General features: G+C 59.1%; 6 protein-coding genes across 6 annotated transcripts; all 6 read left to right on the forward strand.

The window, feature by feature from the left end:
* Window positions 1-495: 495 nt before the first annotated feature.
* LBRM_30_1110 (conserved hypothetical protein) lies at window positions 496-2,202 on the forward strand (the record flags this gene model as incomplete). Its single annotated transcript, XM_001566694.1, has 1 exon — window positions 496-2,202. One exon carries the CDS (start codon window positions 496-498, stop codon window positions 2,200-2,202), a length of 1,707 nt encoding a protein of 568 aa, XP_001566744.1.
* Window positions 2,203-2,758: 556 nt separating this feature from the next.
* Window positions 2,759-4,576, forward strand: LBRM_30_1120 (putative protein kinase; the record flags this gene model as incomplete). The annotated part of the gene is made up of 1 exon (XM_001566695.1): window positions 2,759-4,576. One exon carries the CDS (start codon window positions 2,759-2,761, stop codon window positions 4,574-4,576), a length of 1,818 nt encoding a protein of 605 aa, XP_001566745.1.
* A 1,215-nt stretch (window positions 4,577-5,791) lies between these two features.
* On the forward strand, window positions 5,792-8,857 carry LBRM_30_1130 (putative ubiquitin conjugation factor E4 B; the record flags this gene model as incomplete). The annotated part of the gene is made up of 1 exon (XM_001566696.1): window positions 5,792-8,857. The coding sequence occupies one exon, from the start codon at window positions 5,792-5,794 to the stop codon at window positions 8,855-8,857; it is 3,066 nt and encodes a 1,021-aa protein (XP_001566746.1).
* A 1,623-nt stretch (window positions 8,858-10,480) lies between these two features.
* LBRM_30_1140 (conserved hypothetical protein) lies at window positions 10,481-12,094 on the forward strand (the record flags this gene model as incomplete). Its single annotated transcript, XM_001566697.1, has 1 exon — window positions 10,481-12,094. The coding sequence occupies one exon, from the start codon at window positions 10,481-10,483 to the stop codon at window positions 12,092-12,094; it is 1,614 nt and encodes a 537-aa protein (XP_001566747.1).
* Window positions 12,095-13,158: 1,064 nt separating this feature from the next.
* LBRM_30_1150 (DNAj-like protein) lies at window positions 13,159-14,112 on the forward strand (the record flags this gene model as incomplete). Its single annotated transcript, XM_001566698.1, has 1 exon — window positions 13,159-14,112. One exon carries the CDS (start codon window positions 13,159-13,161, stop codon window positions 14,110-14,112), a length of 954 nt encoding a protein of 317 aa, XP_001566748.1.
* Window positions 14,113-15,109: 997 nt separating this feature from the next.
* Window positions 15,110-15,862, forward strand: LBRM_30_1160 (conserved hypothetical protein; the record flags this gene model as incomplete). Its single annotated transcript, XM_001566699.1, has 1 exon — window positions 15,110-15,862. The coding sequence occupies one exon, from the start codon at window positions 15,110-15,112 to the stop codon at window positions 15,860-15,862; it is 753 nt and encodes a 250-aa protein (XP_001566749.1).
* Window positions 15,863-16,591: the final 729 nt, after the last annotated feature.

The raw sequence follows: 16,591 nt of genomic DNA on the forward strand, positions 1-16,591 counted from the left end.
TGTCGAGATTGTGTGACGTACTGTTTCCTCGTATTCTCCTCTTTGCTGTTGCACCTCGTTAAGAACTCTCTGCTGCAACCCCCCACCCCTCTTTTCCCCATGCCTACACACGTTCCCCATCAAGTTGTGGAGAGCCGCCTTCTTCAGGCTGCCCGTCTGCCTGAGGCACTCTACGGGGTTGTGGGCTTGGTGTGGTTCAGTCTTGTGAACAGAGCACGTGACCCGCCCGCTGGTGAGGTCGCCGCCGCCATCTACAGTGCAGGTTTAGAAGGTTCATCGCTGACGCCTCCGTCGCTAACTGCACCATGGACAGGCCCTACGACACGCTACACGCACGGCGCACCAGACATCTCGGAGGAGACGTCCGCTGTGTTTCTTAGGCACACAATGGCCGAGAAGGTCGTCTTCGCTGCGGATTTGGATGAGTGGGCGAACATGGCGCTGAGCGGCTTTGTTGACGATTATGATACGGCCCTTTCGAAGCCGCCTACAGGGATGACGCCAGCGGCGCTTCCAGCCGCCTCACTCACAGCAAGCTCTGCGCCGAACTCGCCATCTTCGGTTTCGTGCGTGTCACAGTCTGTGCCAGCGGTCGAGCTCAGTCCACTGATCTTGCGTGTGCTCCTCTGGTGGGCTGGCCGTCCTCAGCTGCCGTCACGGCGCAGCGGACAGGTTGCCAAGGCCCCACGACAGAGTACCAACAGCAGTCGCATCAACTGCCGAGGTGTGGGCGGCGAGCCGACGAGTGAGTTATCTGCTGACAGCTCTGACAATTTACACCCGTTGTCCAGCGAGGGCGGCAGCAGCGGCAATCTTCCATCACAGGGGCAGGAGGATGCCATGGGGCCGCAGCAGCTGCGGCTACGCATTGCCGACATCTTCGCCCTGCTATGCCACCGCGATGGTGGGGTAGTCGTGTCAGACGCGCTCCTGTACGGCCGTTGCCACGACGCCTCCGAGTTTGCAGCGCAACGCTGCCACCTTGTATTTAGCGACTTTTCCGATGCATGCTGGAGGGTGGCGACAACGCTGGCCCCCACTTCACTCACGCCCTCCACTACAGCTGTGGGGCTGGTGTCGATTGAGTCCTCTGCTTCACCTGATTCTCAACACAGCAGTGCAGGTGCGCGTAGTGACACGTACGACGTGAAACAAGTGCTGTGCGCGCTGGTGGACCTGCACACATCTGCCGCTCAGCTTTCTCCGCTGAGACGATCGCCGCATCTCACGACTGACACGACCGTGGAGTCAGACACCGTTGCGACAGGTGTGCTGCTCCGCGCGCTGCTCCGGTGCCCCCCACTTCACAAGAGAGTCATGCGGCTGTTTAGCGGCGATACACGCACTACAAAGCCGCGACGCTGCAAGCGAGGCGGCTTAGCTACCGTAGTGACGCCGCCGCCTGTGGCATCTGCGGAGTCCACACAAGGGCTTGACCCACCTTTGTCCTCGACTGCAATGTGGAGCGCGACGGGCGCTCGAAGGCAGCTCCACATCTTCCTGCCCGTCCTCACTCACGCATCGCCGATCGTGTCAGCCGAGTCGTGGAAAACGCTGACGGTGCTGCTGTTACCCTCTTCAGCCACTACCGCTCGCTCTGCGACGCATCGCCCGCTTTTGTTTGCGCCGGCTTGCCCAGTGCAGCGTCTCCTTGCGGCTGCCTTGGCACTTCCTGGAGACGACAATGACAGCACAAGCGTTAGTGGGTCACCGAGGCCGCAGCCCGTCTTGCAGCCGTTTTCCCACCCTATGGCACGCAACAACGCACTGCGACTCCTCCACGTACTGTGCGCCTCCACCGATCTACCGCCGGCCGTCCAGTCACTCTTTCATCAGTGCCCTGCACTGCTGTGGCGAGTGCTGCGCCTGGCCGCTGCCGTCTGCAACGGAATAGCTGTTGCTCATGTGGCGCTGGTGCGACGGGTCCTCGCCGACTACATCATGTTCTCTGCTCAGCAGCCTAGCTATGGTAAAAGTGGCGGTGTCGACCTGCGTAGCAGCTCCAGCATCTCTACCCAGGCGCTACTGCGCGAAAACAAGGATGCTCTCACCTGCTTTTTGGCGTCGACATACGCGGCGTGGGGTGGTAGTGGCGTGGCACCGGAGAACGCTGGCGGAGACCTGGTCGTTGCTGCTGCCCCTGTGACCTCGGAGCGTGGCTACGACGAGAAGCACCTAATAACGGTGCTGCACGCGCTGTGAGGAGGTGTGGCCATATTCTTCGACACACCACCACAATGTCACCGCTGTCCCTTCGAGAGTGATGGCTTGAGGCGTCGTCTTGTGGTGCGAGTCTCCGAGAAACGAAAAGGAAACGGTCCGTGGTCTGCTTGACAGCGCTTCCTGTTCGTGCCACGTTGACGTCTCCATCTCCGCCCTGCTCGTCTTATCCTTTGCAGGGAAGCCGGAGTCCACTCCTCACCCAACAAGCCAAGAGGAAGGGCAAAGGAGCGACGTGGTGGATGACGGCGACGCGCGCAGCGTCTCATTCGTGCCGTGGGACTGCTGTCGCTGAATTGTCGCTGCCCCCCCTCCCTTTTTCTCGCTCCATGTTGCTGTTGTTGCGGCATCGCTCTGCCCTTCGCTGTCCTCTGCCTTCATCGACCGTCTCTCTCTCTCTCTCTCTGCGCTTCCGGATCTCTTCTTCTCGTCCTCCTTACACCCCCCTCCACTTGCACAGCATCTCTATGTGAACACTCTCATACACAGGCGGCGAGATAAAGACCATCATTCAATCGGCAACTTTACAGAGGTGGTGATGGACTCGCTAGTCTTCTCCCCATCCGCTGCTGCTTCGTGCGTGCAGTTCCGGCCTGAACAGCTCCAGCTCGGCGCAGGCAACCCTCTCGGCTCCGGCGCCATTAGCCAAGTTCTGCAGTGCCGTCTGCGTTGCACCGCTGCCCCGTCGCTGCCGGTCGTGGTGAAGATCGTCTCCAAAATTCAGGTGCTGCAGCAGGGTAAGGTGCAGAGTGTCATGAACGAAAAGGCAGCTCTGCAGCGCCTCGCGCCGTTCCCATACGTGGTGCGTCTCTACGGCACCGCCCAGTGCGAGGACGAGCTTTACTTTGTTCTAGAGTGGCTGCCCCATGGCGACCTGCTACAGCACATCCGATACGCGGCACAGGAGCGTGTGCGGCAGTACAACGAAAGGAAGGCAGGAACTCTATCAGCTTCTAGCGTGCCCAGTCCCGCTGCAGTAGCCGGTGGCGCCAGTGGAGCCGTGTTGGCTGGTGCCTCGGAGGCGGAAGCGTCAGCGCCGACAGGTTCCTTCAAACGGACCACCTCAATTCCGCCAAGCAGCACGGCGCTCCGCTGCCTTGATTTTAACGACATCCAACTTATCGCGGCTCAGCTGGTGCTCGCCCTTGCGCACACCGCCGACAGGGGTGTCGTGCTGCGCGACTTGAAGCCGGAGAACGTTGCGTTTGATGAGAAGTACCGCGCTTGCTTGCTGGACTTCGACACGGCAGACCTCGAGGGGTCCATACATAACCCAGAGACGAACAGCGGCGTAGCATGTCCTCCACCGGCGGATGCAGCTGCAAGTGATGGGGTCGAGGAAAACGATGGCGGTCATGGCAATGCAGCAGCCGAGAGTGGTGGTGCTTCGGCGTCTGCGCCACGGCGCCGGCTCACCGTGTCTGAAATCCAAAGGATGCGAAGGAAAACGGCGAGCTTTTGTGGCACGGCGCATTATGTCTCACCGGAGATGGTAGGGGAGTGCAAGTGGAGCTTCAGCAGCGACCTGTGGGCCCTCGGTGCACTTGTGTACGAGCTGGTCTACGGCAAGCACCTCTTTTCTGGCATGACACAGTTTGAAGTCCTCCAGAAGATAGTCGACAGCGGATACATGGAGAGAGGGAACCTGTTTCCCCGGGTGAACTTTGGCGTCGACGCCGATGCGGGAGCCGAGCAGAGCTGCAGCTGCCGCCGCTTCGATTCTGTGAAGGATTTCATCCAGCAGCTGCTCTCGACGGACCCGCAGAAACGACTTGGCGTGCACCCCATCACGCACTGCTTCGATGCTGCGGCGCTGCGCAGCCACGCACTGTTCGATGGATTTCAGTGGGAGCCGGTCGAGGAGCAGCAGCGCACCTTCCGCATGCGCCGATTCGACTCGGGAAGCTCGAAGGTGGCGAGCGCTAGGCCTGGTGACACGAGCTCTGATGCGCCAGAGACTTCAGGTGATGCCACGGATACGGCCTTGCCTGCCGCGTTGAAGTCGCTCGCCGCCGCGTGCGTTGATCCGTCTGCATCGCTCGCCCCGTATTACCACCTCCTCCCTTTTAACAACCCTGTGTACGCGGAGTATGTGTATCGCACGACGGCGGATGTGAACCCATTCGAGCAGCTCTTCACTGAAGAGGGCACCAGGACTGCCCCCGCGGCAGCGGCAACATCAAACGCCGCAGCAGGCTCAGTGAGTGGCAGCGCACCTGGTGCGCTGCCGACCCCTGCGGTGGATACCACATTCAACGCCGCCTCGGCAGTGGACGAGGACGAGGTGGCCGACGTGATTGATGATGTGGGCATGCACTACACTGGCCGCCCCGCAGATAAAGACTTCCAGAAGTAGCGCGACCCTCCCTGGAGTGGAGGCGCATGTGTGGGTGCAGTGCCTTTTGGGCTTTGCCTGAGAGAGCTGAGGGGTGTAAGGAGAGCGTGGACTGCGGTCGTGTCTATTTCCTCACGCCTTACCTCGTTGCTCCCCCCTGCATCTTCAACAAGGTAGACCGCCTGCTCTACCTCTTGGCAGCGTGGACAAATCGGAGGGTCAGGGCAGCAGAGCCACGTCCCCACCACGTGCTCTTCGCAAAGGCGTACGGAGCTGCGCCTCCAGGTATGTGTGTGTGTGTGTGTGTGATGCTGAGCGACTGTAGCCTCTTCTCCACTTCCCCTTTCCAATGGTGCTCTCACAAGCACACGCACAACATCACATGCAGCCGAGGTGACTCTTGGATGGACGTGAGCACCCACACCTCCGTACGATGTACTAGCAGATACTAACCTACCTCTGCGCGTGTGTGTGTGTGGGGTCATGTGGCTGTATCTAGGGGGGGGGGAGAGCGGGAGTGCTCTGTTTCGATACCCCCCTCCCTCTACATCGTATGGCGACGTTGCTGCTTCTCTCTCTGGCTCCATCACTCACCCCTCGCGAGAGAGATGCCCACGCAAGGGAATTCGCACAGTGACGTTAGCGGCATGCCGGCCGGAGAATGAAGGAACAGAGGAAAGCAAAACTGATCACATGTATTATCATCAGTCCTACGGTTACCAATGCGCGCAGTTTCTTCCAGTTTCCTCAGCAGTATAGCCTTCCCGCTCAGCTTCCGCAGTCCCTCTCCCCAGAAAAATAAGAAAGAGGCCATCATGTGAGGCTGATAAACAGTGCATGGGGTGGAATTCTTGCCATTTTCTCAGCAAAAAGGTGCACGCCAGTTGCGTAATTGTGCTTCACCTCTTCTCCGCCATTGATCTTCTGAGCGCGCGCGCAGTCCTTCCCCTCCAGGCGTGCCCACACACACACACACACACACACACACGCACTAATACACGGCCGCCCATCGACACACGGAGGGCTCCCTTTCATCCACATCCTATTTTCCCTTTCATCTTACTTTCAAGCGCGGTGGCGTAGGGAGAGAGGCCAGCTTGGTCCGTGAGACTGCTCTACAGTTGAACCGCTGGTACCCTCTCCCCCTCCCAGCTTTTTGTGAAGCGGCTGTAACACGCCACTCTTGACTACCTCACCACCATACATATTCCCTTCCTTCCTTTCAGCACTTCAGAGATGCTGGAAATCACCAGTCTTGGCCAGTTGCTATCGTACGTGCAGCGCAGCGATGTGGTGACGGTAGTCGACTTTTACGCCGACTGGTGTGGACCGTGTCAGCAGATCAAGCCGCAGTTTGAGCAGATGGCGCAATACTACGACCCCAGCAAAGTCATTTTCGCCAAATGCAACGTCGACCGCAATCGCGACTGCGCCAGCCGCTACGGCGTCACCTCCATTCCCACTTTCATCGTCTTCTACGCTAATGAGCGTGTTACAACAGTGACAGGCGGTGATCTCGGTACGGTGCAGCGTAATATCGATCTTGCCGTCGCCCAAATCCCGGAGACTGCGGCGCCCTCGTCTGCCGGCCAGACGGCGGCAGCGCATAGACCTTCGCAGGAGACACAGGACGCCTTTGCGGAGCAGATGCTGCGTATTGTGGAGGCCAAGGGAACGAAGAACCCAATCCTCGAGAAAGATAGCTGTGACGCCGCGTACGCGCTGCTCAAGGAAAAGACTCCCTACGGTCTGCTCCTGCTGCCCTACCTCGCCTCTGACGCCTTCTCCGCCATTGCTATTGAGGCGCTCTTCGCCAACATTGCCTCTCGCGCTGGTGCTGAGCGGCACGACGAGGAGCATCTCATCAACCAGGTCCTGTCCCACGTCATGCAACTCGCCGTCCATCTTTCCTGGGGTGACATGAGCGTTGTGAGGCAGCTGCACCGCGTGCTCTTGTCGCTGCTTGCCTGTCCCCAGATGCAGACAGCGCTGGTGGCGAGCCCCTTCTTTACCAACGTGTTCATCACCACCGGCACACAGCTCGAGCGCACGACGCTCTTGGGCGTTCTCTTTGGCCTGGGACCAAAACCTATGGCAGCGGCACGCGCGCCTAATGGAAACTGGCTCGAGGTACTCGAGCTTTTTCCCTATCAGAAGAAGGACGAGCACCAGCAGACAGTCTACACTATGCAGCAGGAGGTGAAGGCGCTTGCAAAGATGAACGTACAACTGCTGCAGAGCCTGTTGCGCGTAAATATGACTCGCAACGCAACGCTGCGGTACCTTGGCCAAGCCCTACAGCTGAACGAGGATTACCTGAAGACGATGCACCACGACAGCCCAATCAGCTCTCGCTATTTCATGATCCAGCTTCAGTCGGTTCTCATTGAGCTCGCGCTGCCTATCTTCCAGGCGCGCACGAACAAGGAAGATATGAGCAGCGGCTGCAGCTACGACTACCGCCAGATACCAGCTCATTACCTACTGGATCGCTTGTACGGCCCACACGGCGTCGTCGTCTCCTTTGGCAGTGACGTTGAGCGGGTAGCGCACTACGATAATGACAATCCGTTGCCCCTGGTGCCGTCGAACCGCGGCGCCTACAAGCCCTTCATCCATCTCTTCTTCCTTGCGGCCCGTGCTGTCACACTGTGCGCGGCCGTTCTCATTGACGAGCACGACCGTGACGAGCGCCAGGCGACCCACCCGCAGGCGTCACAGCAGCAGCGCGACTTCTTTACCGCGGAGAAGCTCCTGGTCGAGGGCTTGCTCGGCTCAAATGAGCTTAGCGCGAGCCGACTCGAGTTCCTCAATCACCTCGCCCACTGGCTTTTGACGGTGATGCAAGTGGATGACCAGGGCGTCTTGCCAGCTGAACCGCCAGCGGAGTGGGGCTACCTCCCACAGTGTCTCGTCAACTGCGTGATTCGTGCCACAAGTATGGCCCCGTTGGACGGCCTTTACTCCGACGGCATGATCTCCCTCATGTTGGTACTGATGGGCAACACCAAGTACTTCCCTAAGCCCCACACGCACGCCCTCTTTCCAGCCTACCTGTTGCGGCTGCAGGAGAATTACACGACGCGCAAGGTGCTCGAGCAGCATCCGTGGTTCAGCACCCACATTGTGCGCGCCTGTATGGAGTGCTACATCGCTGTCGAGAAGTCGTCCTACGAGAGGGTTGAGGTGCGCTACGAGCTCTCGTACGCCATTAAAACGTTCCTCAAATCAAATCTGCTGTGCGATCCGGTGCGAGAGGAGATGGAGTCTCAGGCGAACAACACAATGCTGGAGCGCTTCTCGCACATGGCGGTGGCGGAGGTGAATGAGGCGGTCGATCAAGTTATTGACACCCTCACCAGGATGAACGAGATGGTGAAGGCCGGCGCTGATTTGTCGGAGAACGCTGTCACGTCGAGTAGCTCGCAGAACACCGCTGACGGGTTGCACGGGCAGCAACAACCGCAGGTGCGCCACCAGCGAAACAACGCGAATCGAAGCGAGGAGGCCGTCTCCAGCGAGGACGACGGTGAGGAGGACGAAGTGGAGAACACGGACAGGTCACAGACGTACCACGAGCGTGGCATGAGCCTCCGTTCGCACCTGATGCTTTTCACCGCTTCGATGGACATGTTCATTGAGCTCTCTTTGCAGTTTCCGAAGGGCGTCTCGCAGAACATGGTGGCTGGGCAGATCAGCGAGATGCTTGCCCGCAGTCTGATGGCGTTCGCCGGCCCAAACAGCCGGAACCTGAAGATCCAGAATGCGGACCTCTACAACTTCCGCCCCCGCGAGGTGCTGATGCGTCTCGTCGACTGCTTCACACACTTCCGCCGCTCTAAGAGCTTCCTCCGATGCCTGTGTCACTGCAGCATCCCGCTCTCTGATATTAGCAGTGTCATGCGCACCATCGTGGACCGCCAGCTCATATCGGAGGACCTCATCTGGAAGGTCTCCGAAATGAAGTCTGCGGTGGAGTCTGCATCCAAGGAGGTGGACAGCGAGGAGGCTGTCTGGGATGACGCGCCCGACTACGCCTTGGATGCGTTGCTTTCCACCCCGCTTCTCCAGCCGGTTGCGCTGCCTGCGGACGTGAAGGACCTGAATGACCTGGTGTATGTCAACCAGGAGACACTGCACCACCTCCTCCTCTCCGAGAGCAAGCACCCCTTCACGAACGAGGCTCTGACGGAGGGCGAGGTGGCGGCTTTCAACAAGCGCCCCGACGTGGCGGCTGCTGTGGAGGGGCGACGGGTTGCTATTCAGAAATGGCTGTCGGACGCCAAGGCTGCCAAGGCGTAGACTGCCAGCTGGACAGATGTGCACACTTCTGCACCAAAGGGGAAGAAGAGAGGCAGGACACCGCACCAAGATGCATCTTGTATTCGACAGTTGAGGCAGGATAGAAGGGGGCGAAGTCGATGGCGCACGATGTCGCCCCCTTCTAGCCTTCACTCCCTGTCCACTTTTCCCCTCCCTCTCGTGTTCTTTCATTGTTCGTCTTTTGTGTCTTGTCTGTGGCACTCGTGCATATGCTTCGGCTGCCGTGCGTATTGTGCGCTTTCCTTCTCTCCGCCTCTCCCCCTTCTTCGCTGTTGTTCGACTCCCCACTATACCCGTCGTTGTTTTGTGGTGCTTGGAGGTCATCTCTTGTTGTTCAGTGCTGTTTTCCTCCTCCCTCTTTGTGCTTCTCTGTCTCCCTCTCTCTTACCCCTGATGTGCCTCCTCCCGTACCATCTCTCCCCCTCTCTCATTTTCTTCTGTGGTGCTCAACATCGCTGACGTTGATGCGCGACATCCTCTCGCAACTCGACTTGCGTCCACCAATCGCGCGCTTATTTTGTGCGGGCGTTTATGGGACCGAGAAGAAAAGGGGGGATGGAGACCACAAGGCGATGAGAGTCGACAACGCTGCGCATTTCGTGCCCCCGTCCCACGCTATCAAGATGTGCGCCTCTTTACACACACACACATATATATATATATATATACGCCTTACGCATGCGCTCATATCTAAGCGTCTCTAATAATGGAGGGGAGTGACACACCCCAGTGCGTCGCATCCCCAGGGTCCGATGCCTTCACTCGGTGTGTGGCGAGGCCAAGGAGCCGATCCCCTCTCTCCCTGCCAATGCCGGACCACCTCTGGTGGGGGCCGGGTTAAGTGCCTGCGGCGTGGGAGGGGGGTCGGGGCGATTTACTGCTGCTGCTGCTGCTGCTGTCGGGTGTCAGGTTCTGGAGGGCGTGGCGTCGGAGCGACCTGCAGCCGGAGCACGGCTGCACCATTCACATGATGGGCAGCGCTTCCGCGTGACTCGAACGTATCTCATCCGGGCCTCACTGCCTACTGGTACGGGGTGCCTCCGACATCCCGAGGGGGATGCCCCAGGTGGAGACCGAGATAGTGGGCGCGGCTGCGGGGCGGAGGGTGGGTGGAGTGGCGTTTGACCGCATGTGCTGTGCATGGCAGAGAGTGGACATGTTGGACCAATCGAAAAATGAAGTCATGCCGAGGCGTATCTCTGTGGGCGCCCTGGCTGCTGAATGGTCTTGTTCTTAGTGGCGTGCGCTGTACTCCACATGCCCCTTTGCGCCAATCCCTCGTTTTCTGTCTTTATTTCGGGTGCCGTCGCGACCTTCTCTCCGATCGTCGTCCTGCAGTTGGAGGGATCACACCACTGTTGTGGCCACCACCAAAGCCCTAGGGGTGTGCGCGCTGTTTGTCACCCCCTTCACAGGGTGTGCCGCTGCTTCTCTCCTCTCTTCTCTTAGCTCAAACAAGAAACGGTGGGAGGAGGAGTTCGGCCTCTTCTCTTTTAGGCTTGTCGACGTTTGCGCGCCTGACCAGCGCCCTTTCGACGTCCGTCTTGCCCACTCCAAAGCCGACGGAGAGGGCGAGGGAGCGAAGGCGGTGGCGTAGAGCCAATGATACGCCTCACGTATGCTGACTTGGGCCGCTGGAGCTCCCGTGACTTTCTGCGCAGCCGTAGCAAGAGGGCCGGTGCCGTCCACACACGCCACACACATGGCCGGCGAGGCCGCTACAAACGTCTTTCGTCCATCACCAGCAGCATCCGTGATGGCCGTCGGCACGCCTCCAATCACATGCAGGGAGGTCTGGGTGTGAAGCTGGGCAGCGGCCTCTTTGGGCTGCGTATTCCCCGACAACACCAGCTGTCCCGCATGTCGAAGGCAGAGTTTGACTTGGAGGTGTACGGGCACCCAAACATCACCAATCCGTACCGGGAGCACCTCGACGAACACCCGGACCTCAAGAGCGTCATGATGAACGCCACTGTGGTGCTGAGGCTTGTGGTGCTTCTGCCCAAGGTGGCGCGCCGTTCGGTGCAGCGCGAGGGTGGAGATCTGCATGCTCCAGAGGAGTGGTTGGGCGTGGTGCGCGAGATTAAAGTGGCACTCAGCGCCATGGCAGCCAACGCCAGGCAAGCGGTTGGTGCCGTTGAAGTGCATCTGGCAACGTTGGAGACTTCCGTCAGCTGTTGCTGCACACCGAGTGATGTTGCGTCAGCGCCAGCGGCCCGCAACAGGAAGGAAGCGGAGGTAGGGCCAGACCTGGAGGCCAGCGTGGCTCGGTTGTATCGCACTCACTGCTTGTTGGGAAGTCGGCTGAAGCCAGAGTCTGAAGCGACAGCACAGCATCGCCGGCCTGCCGCGTTCATGGGGATAGCACTACGCGCGCCTCCACCGATGTACTCGTCGAACCCGCCGGGAAGCTTTGCTGTGACTGCGTCTTCGACGCCCTTTACGTCCTCGGTTCTGGCCAGTCTCACGAAGGACACTGCTGCGCCTTCCCAGATGCTACACAGGGCGTGTAGCACAGGTACTCGTACTGCTGATCGCCTTCCCTGCACATCGATGATCTCGTCTGGGTCGGTGGTTGCTGATGTCCCAGAGCCTTTTAAAGGGAAGGGCATGACAATGCTGGTGCGCGAGTGTAGTGCTACCGAGCAGCCCTTACTGCGCCTGTGCATGCGTCCTAGCGTGCCTGCGGGCACATCGACGCACCGGCCCCTGAGCAAGGGTTGCTCAGGGGCGAATGCAGTAGCCGCAGCTGCTGCCGTAACGACGCGGAAGGTTCTCAGGAAGGACATTGACCTCAACAGCGAAGTCGGGGTGTGGCGGCTGGCTCAGTCTTCTCTGCCGGAGCTTCTTCGTTGGCACTACTGTGCGCAAGATCCACGCGCGCACAACCACGACGCCCTGCCTCATCACCGCCGCCCGCTGCCCGTCTTGCTTGTGGTAGACTACTCCACAATCAACAGGAAGGAATGCAGCGCAAGGACGCAGAACGCCACATCATCGAGGCCTGCTGCGACGCTCATGCCGCGACATCTCTCGCTTGAGTTGGAGTCCGCGGGGTTCAGACTGCTAGCCGAGTCGTCCTTACTTGACGTCGCCAAGTCGCTAGAGGGGTGGATGCCGACGCGGCAATGGGAGGACTACCTTCAGTCCTGTGCACACAGACAACCGCACAGCGCTTGCAAGGCAGTCCCAATCGCAGAGGCGGTGTCCCCGTAAGAAGAGGAGCGAAACGGTGACCGCCGCCTCATACGGTCTCTCAGTCTGCAGTGCGCTCCGGGCGTCGTTCGGTTCGTTCCACAGACTGTACGTGTGGAGGACCCCATGCGTATCTGCCTTGCACACTCGCGAACATGCAACTCACCAAGTATAAAACCAAAGAGGGATAAAGAGAGCCGCTGCTAGGAGCGCACGTACATACACCCACCCACACACACGCACGCACGGACGCACGTGTGCACCCTACCGACGCCCACGTCAGCGCCTCAACCCACTTTGTCATGCACCGGCTTCTTTTTCCTTCTCCCTCTGCTGCGAAGGACGTGCCTCTGTGTGTGGAAGAGAGGGGGGAAGCATAGGACGTGTGCCGCAGTGGGTTTCTTTGCCTGAGGAGCCTGGAGAGCGGGGCGTAGCGCACCTCTTAGAGACACTGTTACGGTTTACAACCATGTAGGCACTTTCTCTCATTGTACTCCCATCTCGATGTGCCACACCTTCTCGTCCTTTGCTTGTCTTTTCTGATTCCTTGCAGTGTGCAACGCTGCTAAGGCGTTCCCGCTGTGTGTGTGTGTGTGTGCCGAGCGTTCTTGCTGAGGGGAGGTGGGGTGCATCCATACGGAAGTTAGACCTACTCTGGACATCACCTCGCGTTCCCCCCTTTGCCACCTCGCCGCACTGTGCGCACACCGCCCCCCTTTTTTCTATTTGCTCCTTCTTCCTTTCGATTCAGAATGCACTGCGTGCGCGTCGTGCCCGTTGATCGTTGCTTTGTAGCACGGCAGGTAGCGACAGCTATGCCGACATACAAGACCACTTTGAGGTCTGTCTACCTCTCGTCGATCTCTGATGGTAGCGCGGCGCTTCAAGTTAGTCGTCGCTACGCGTCTACCTCGGCGCATGGTGCGCGGTCGTCTGCAGCTGCGAGCACATCGAAGCTGAGCTACTACCGAAACCTCGGCGTCGGCACGGACGCAACGCCGCAGGAGGTGAAGGCCGCCTACCATCAACTGGCGCTGAAGTACCACCCCGATGTGGCGGAGGAGGCACACAAGGCACATGCGGAGATGCTCTTCCGCCGTGTCTCGGAGGCATACGAGGTGCTCTCCGACCCGGTAAGGCGTCGGGCGCACGATGCCGAGCTGGGGATCCAGACACACTGCGATCAACAACCATCTGCGACAGCAGCCACCGGCGCGCCGTCTGTCGCTAACGCACAGACGGGTACGAGGGCCGGCTCTCCCGCCGGTGGCGCACAGTCGTTCTCTGCATCTGCGCGAAGACGGAAGAGCACAGCATCGACGACCTCGTCGACGTCCTCAACAGCCTATCAGCAGCAGCATCGTCGGTATCGCAAGCCGTTTGTACGCGGTGATGCCAATCGTGTCTTTGCCGACGCGTTCGATGGAAAGACGCTGGACGAAATTCTCTTTGACGTACAGCGTCGTCGCCGTCAGGAGAAGGCCAGAAGCGCGGCAGCGGCGCCACGGTGTAAGGCGGACGGCGATCCCAGGGATGCAGCGTCCAATGACGTAACGAGATCGTCGTCGCCACCCCCACCTACGGAGGAAAATGGCCTTCTCGACCGCGACGCACGCCTGCGCCACGTAATGGAGACGGCCGCCGAGCTGTTTGCGCAGCGAGCGCAGCGGCAGTACGGGCACGGCATTCTTCGCCACATACGTGTTGCATCCAGTCCGCTGCCCGAAGGCCCAGCCGCTCCGCCTGAAGCGTACATGCCGTTCCGTCCGTTCGTTGGCATGCCGGCTCCTCCAGGCGTGCAGACCCCGCCGGAGCCGCGACTAGGGAAGGTGCTAAGTTCTCAAGAGGCCACCGTAGACAGCAGCGCCCCGGAGTCGCATGGTACAGCTTGGTACGAGATTCCCAAGCAGTTTCACACGCACACGTACGCCGACGGCACCCCGCAGAGTCGCGCCACGAGTTTGGCCAAGGCAACCAAGTATATCCAAGGGATGCCGCACAACATGGGCCAGCTCTACTCGTATCACCGCCCGTACTAAGAACAAAGGGTGAAAAGGAGACAGCGCGCCAGCGTATGCGTGTGGAGGTGTGGTTCTGGAGTCGAGTAGCTCCAAGGGGGGAAACCGGAGCTGCTTGGCTCGCGGCTTTTGCTTCCCTATGCGTCTGCTCATGTGCCGGTGGAAGGTGAGGCAGGAGCTGCTCGCTGTCCTGGAACAGGCTCGACATACCGAAGGCCTTTCTTATCGTTGATAGACGACGTGGGTGCGGTTGAGCAATGTCGTGCTTTACAAACAGAGAAAGTTGGAGGCGGTTATGGCCGTATCCTCACATTGATGGAAGACCCTCTCCTGTTCCCCTCGACGACTCCCTGCTCATCACTGTCGGCTGTTGGTCGGCTGCCTCGCCAACACACACACACACACAGTCCAGTACAGCTGGGCAGGGGTGAAGGGGTTGTGCTCGCTGATGGATGGAGAGGAGCGCAGGGTATACGCACTATGGTGCACACTAAGTGCCCATGTGAAACTCACATTAAGCAGAGCACACCACAACAAAGGAAAAGAAAAAACAGCTGAATCGGCAAGAGGGTTGATGCCGATGCGTGGAGGTGACGGAGAGGGGCAGAGATCAAGAGGGAGGGATCGTAGAGAGAGAGAAGACACTTCAGCCGACCCCTCCTTTCACCCACCCACATATATGCAGTAGTGCATGCGAGGGAGTGAGGGGCCGTGAGCTGGAGGGTGGAAGGCTGACACAGTGAACGCCTCCACCTAATGTCGAAGTGTATTTGTCTTCTTCTGCTAACTTCTCACTCTTTGCCTCGTTGCTGCGCTCGCACATGATCCGGGTCCCCCGCACGCCCACCCACCCACACATCGGCATACACACTCACACGTAACATCATCAATGTCGTGCAATCACTGTGGATCAACATGTGAAAGAGAAAAATCCCACCACCGTCTGCGTCTCTTGTTATTTTTCATTTTGCTCGTCTCGCTACTTACCCCTTTCTAAAGTCGCGCGCAAAACAGTGCAATGCGCCGTTTTGTGTGCCTGTCAAGTGCCGCGGCTGTGTCAAGCCTTTCGGTAGCCACCGCGGTCGCTAATTCCGCGACGTTGACGGCCGTACCGGCCCGCTTTATCTATACGACGTGGGGGTCTGTGCCTTGCGAGGACTGGGCGCGCAACGAGAGCTGGCTGAAGCGCATCACTTCGCAGTCCGATTACCGCAGCTTCGAGTTTTGGCACGTGCCGCAGGCGGATGTTCCAGCGGGGCTGAGGCTGAACGCGGTCGAGCGCTACCTACTGAGCAGCTTGGAGAACGACACAGACCGCCTGTTGCACGTCTCCTGGTGCGAAGACTTCGACCCGTACTGGCACGACCGTGTAGGTTCGCTGGAGATGCTCTACAAGATCGTGTATACGAACGACTACCCGCTCTACCGCTACATCTTCGGCAACTGCATGCACAAGGTGGCAGAAAAGGAGTACATGTTGCGCAAGCTGAATTACCTCAAGAGCGTTCTCTTCTGGGCTGGTCGCACGGAGAGATGCTATACAAGCATCGTGAAGGCACGCTACTACGTACAGCGCTGCGTGTGGAATGCACTGGAGCGCGAGCGCTATCTCTGCGCCTGCGTCGAGGCCGTCGACTCCTTCGGGAAGAAAGTGCCGGAGGAGCTGCGTCAGAAGGTGATGCCCGAGCTGGAGGTGGCTCTGGTGAGCATGCGCCATTGGGTGTGGGACTGTCCGAACGGCAAGCGCACCTTTACGCGTCGCCTTGCGTAAAATCGAGTCAGCGTTGTCGGTGCTGTAGCCGAAACATAAGGCTGAGCAGAACGATATTGCGCGATGGCATGCAAGAGTGTCCAGGGTGGCACTGCTTCACTCTCCCCTCGCTACTCCCGCCCTACACACGCTTAAGATGCATACGTGCAAGAAGAATGGTCGCGCAGATACGTGCCGTCGAGGTGCATCGTGCAGGCTTGTGCGCACATGTGTGTGCGTGCCGATGTGAAGAGGCAGTCCCCTCTCCCTTTCACCTTTTTTCCTGCTGATCTACGTAGGCCTGGCTTACGGTCTCTTCTGCTTCGTGTCGCGTGCGCGCTCGCTCACGAAGTCGCTTTCTCGTCGCGCCGTGTGTGCGTGGCGAGGAGGCACCGTAGCTTTTCTTTTACACTCGCCTCCGTTCTCTTTCACTGACTAAGCGTACACGTGTACGTGTGTGTGTGTGTGTGTGAGGCGAGGGGACACCGCTTCTGCGTGTCACTGAAGACGCCACTCATTCCGTTGTTTGCGTTCGTTTTCTTCCCTTACCTGTTATGCTCTTCATTAGCGTGCCCCCATCCTCTGGGCTGCTCAACCGCCCTTGTAGCATATAGGCATTTATGGTGATTTGTGTGTGTGTGTGTGCGTGTGCGTGCGTGCCTAGAGGAGCTCGGTTACCTTTCATGTTTTGTGTTGCGCGTCTCTCTTTGTGTGGACTTCCGTGCGCGTACGTGTGATGCGCCTCAACAG

Source organism: Leishmania braziliensis, chromosome 30, assembly GCF_000002845.2.
Source record: "Leishmania braziliensis MHOM/BR/75/M2904 complete genome, chromosome 30".
NCBI classification, from domain to species: domain Eukaryota; phylum Euglenozoa; class Kinetoplastea; order Trypanosomatida; family Trypanosomatidae; genus Leishmania; species Leishmania braziliensis.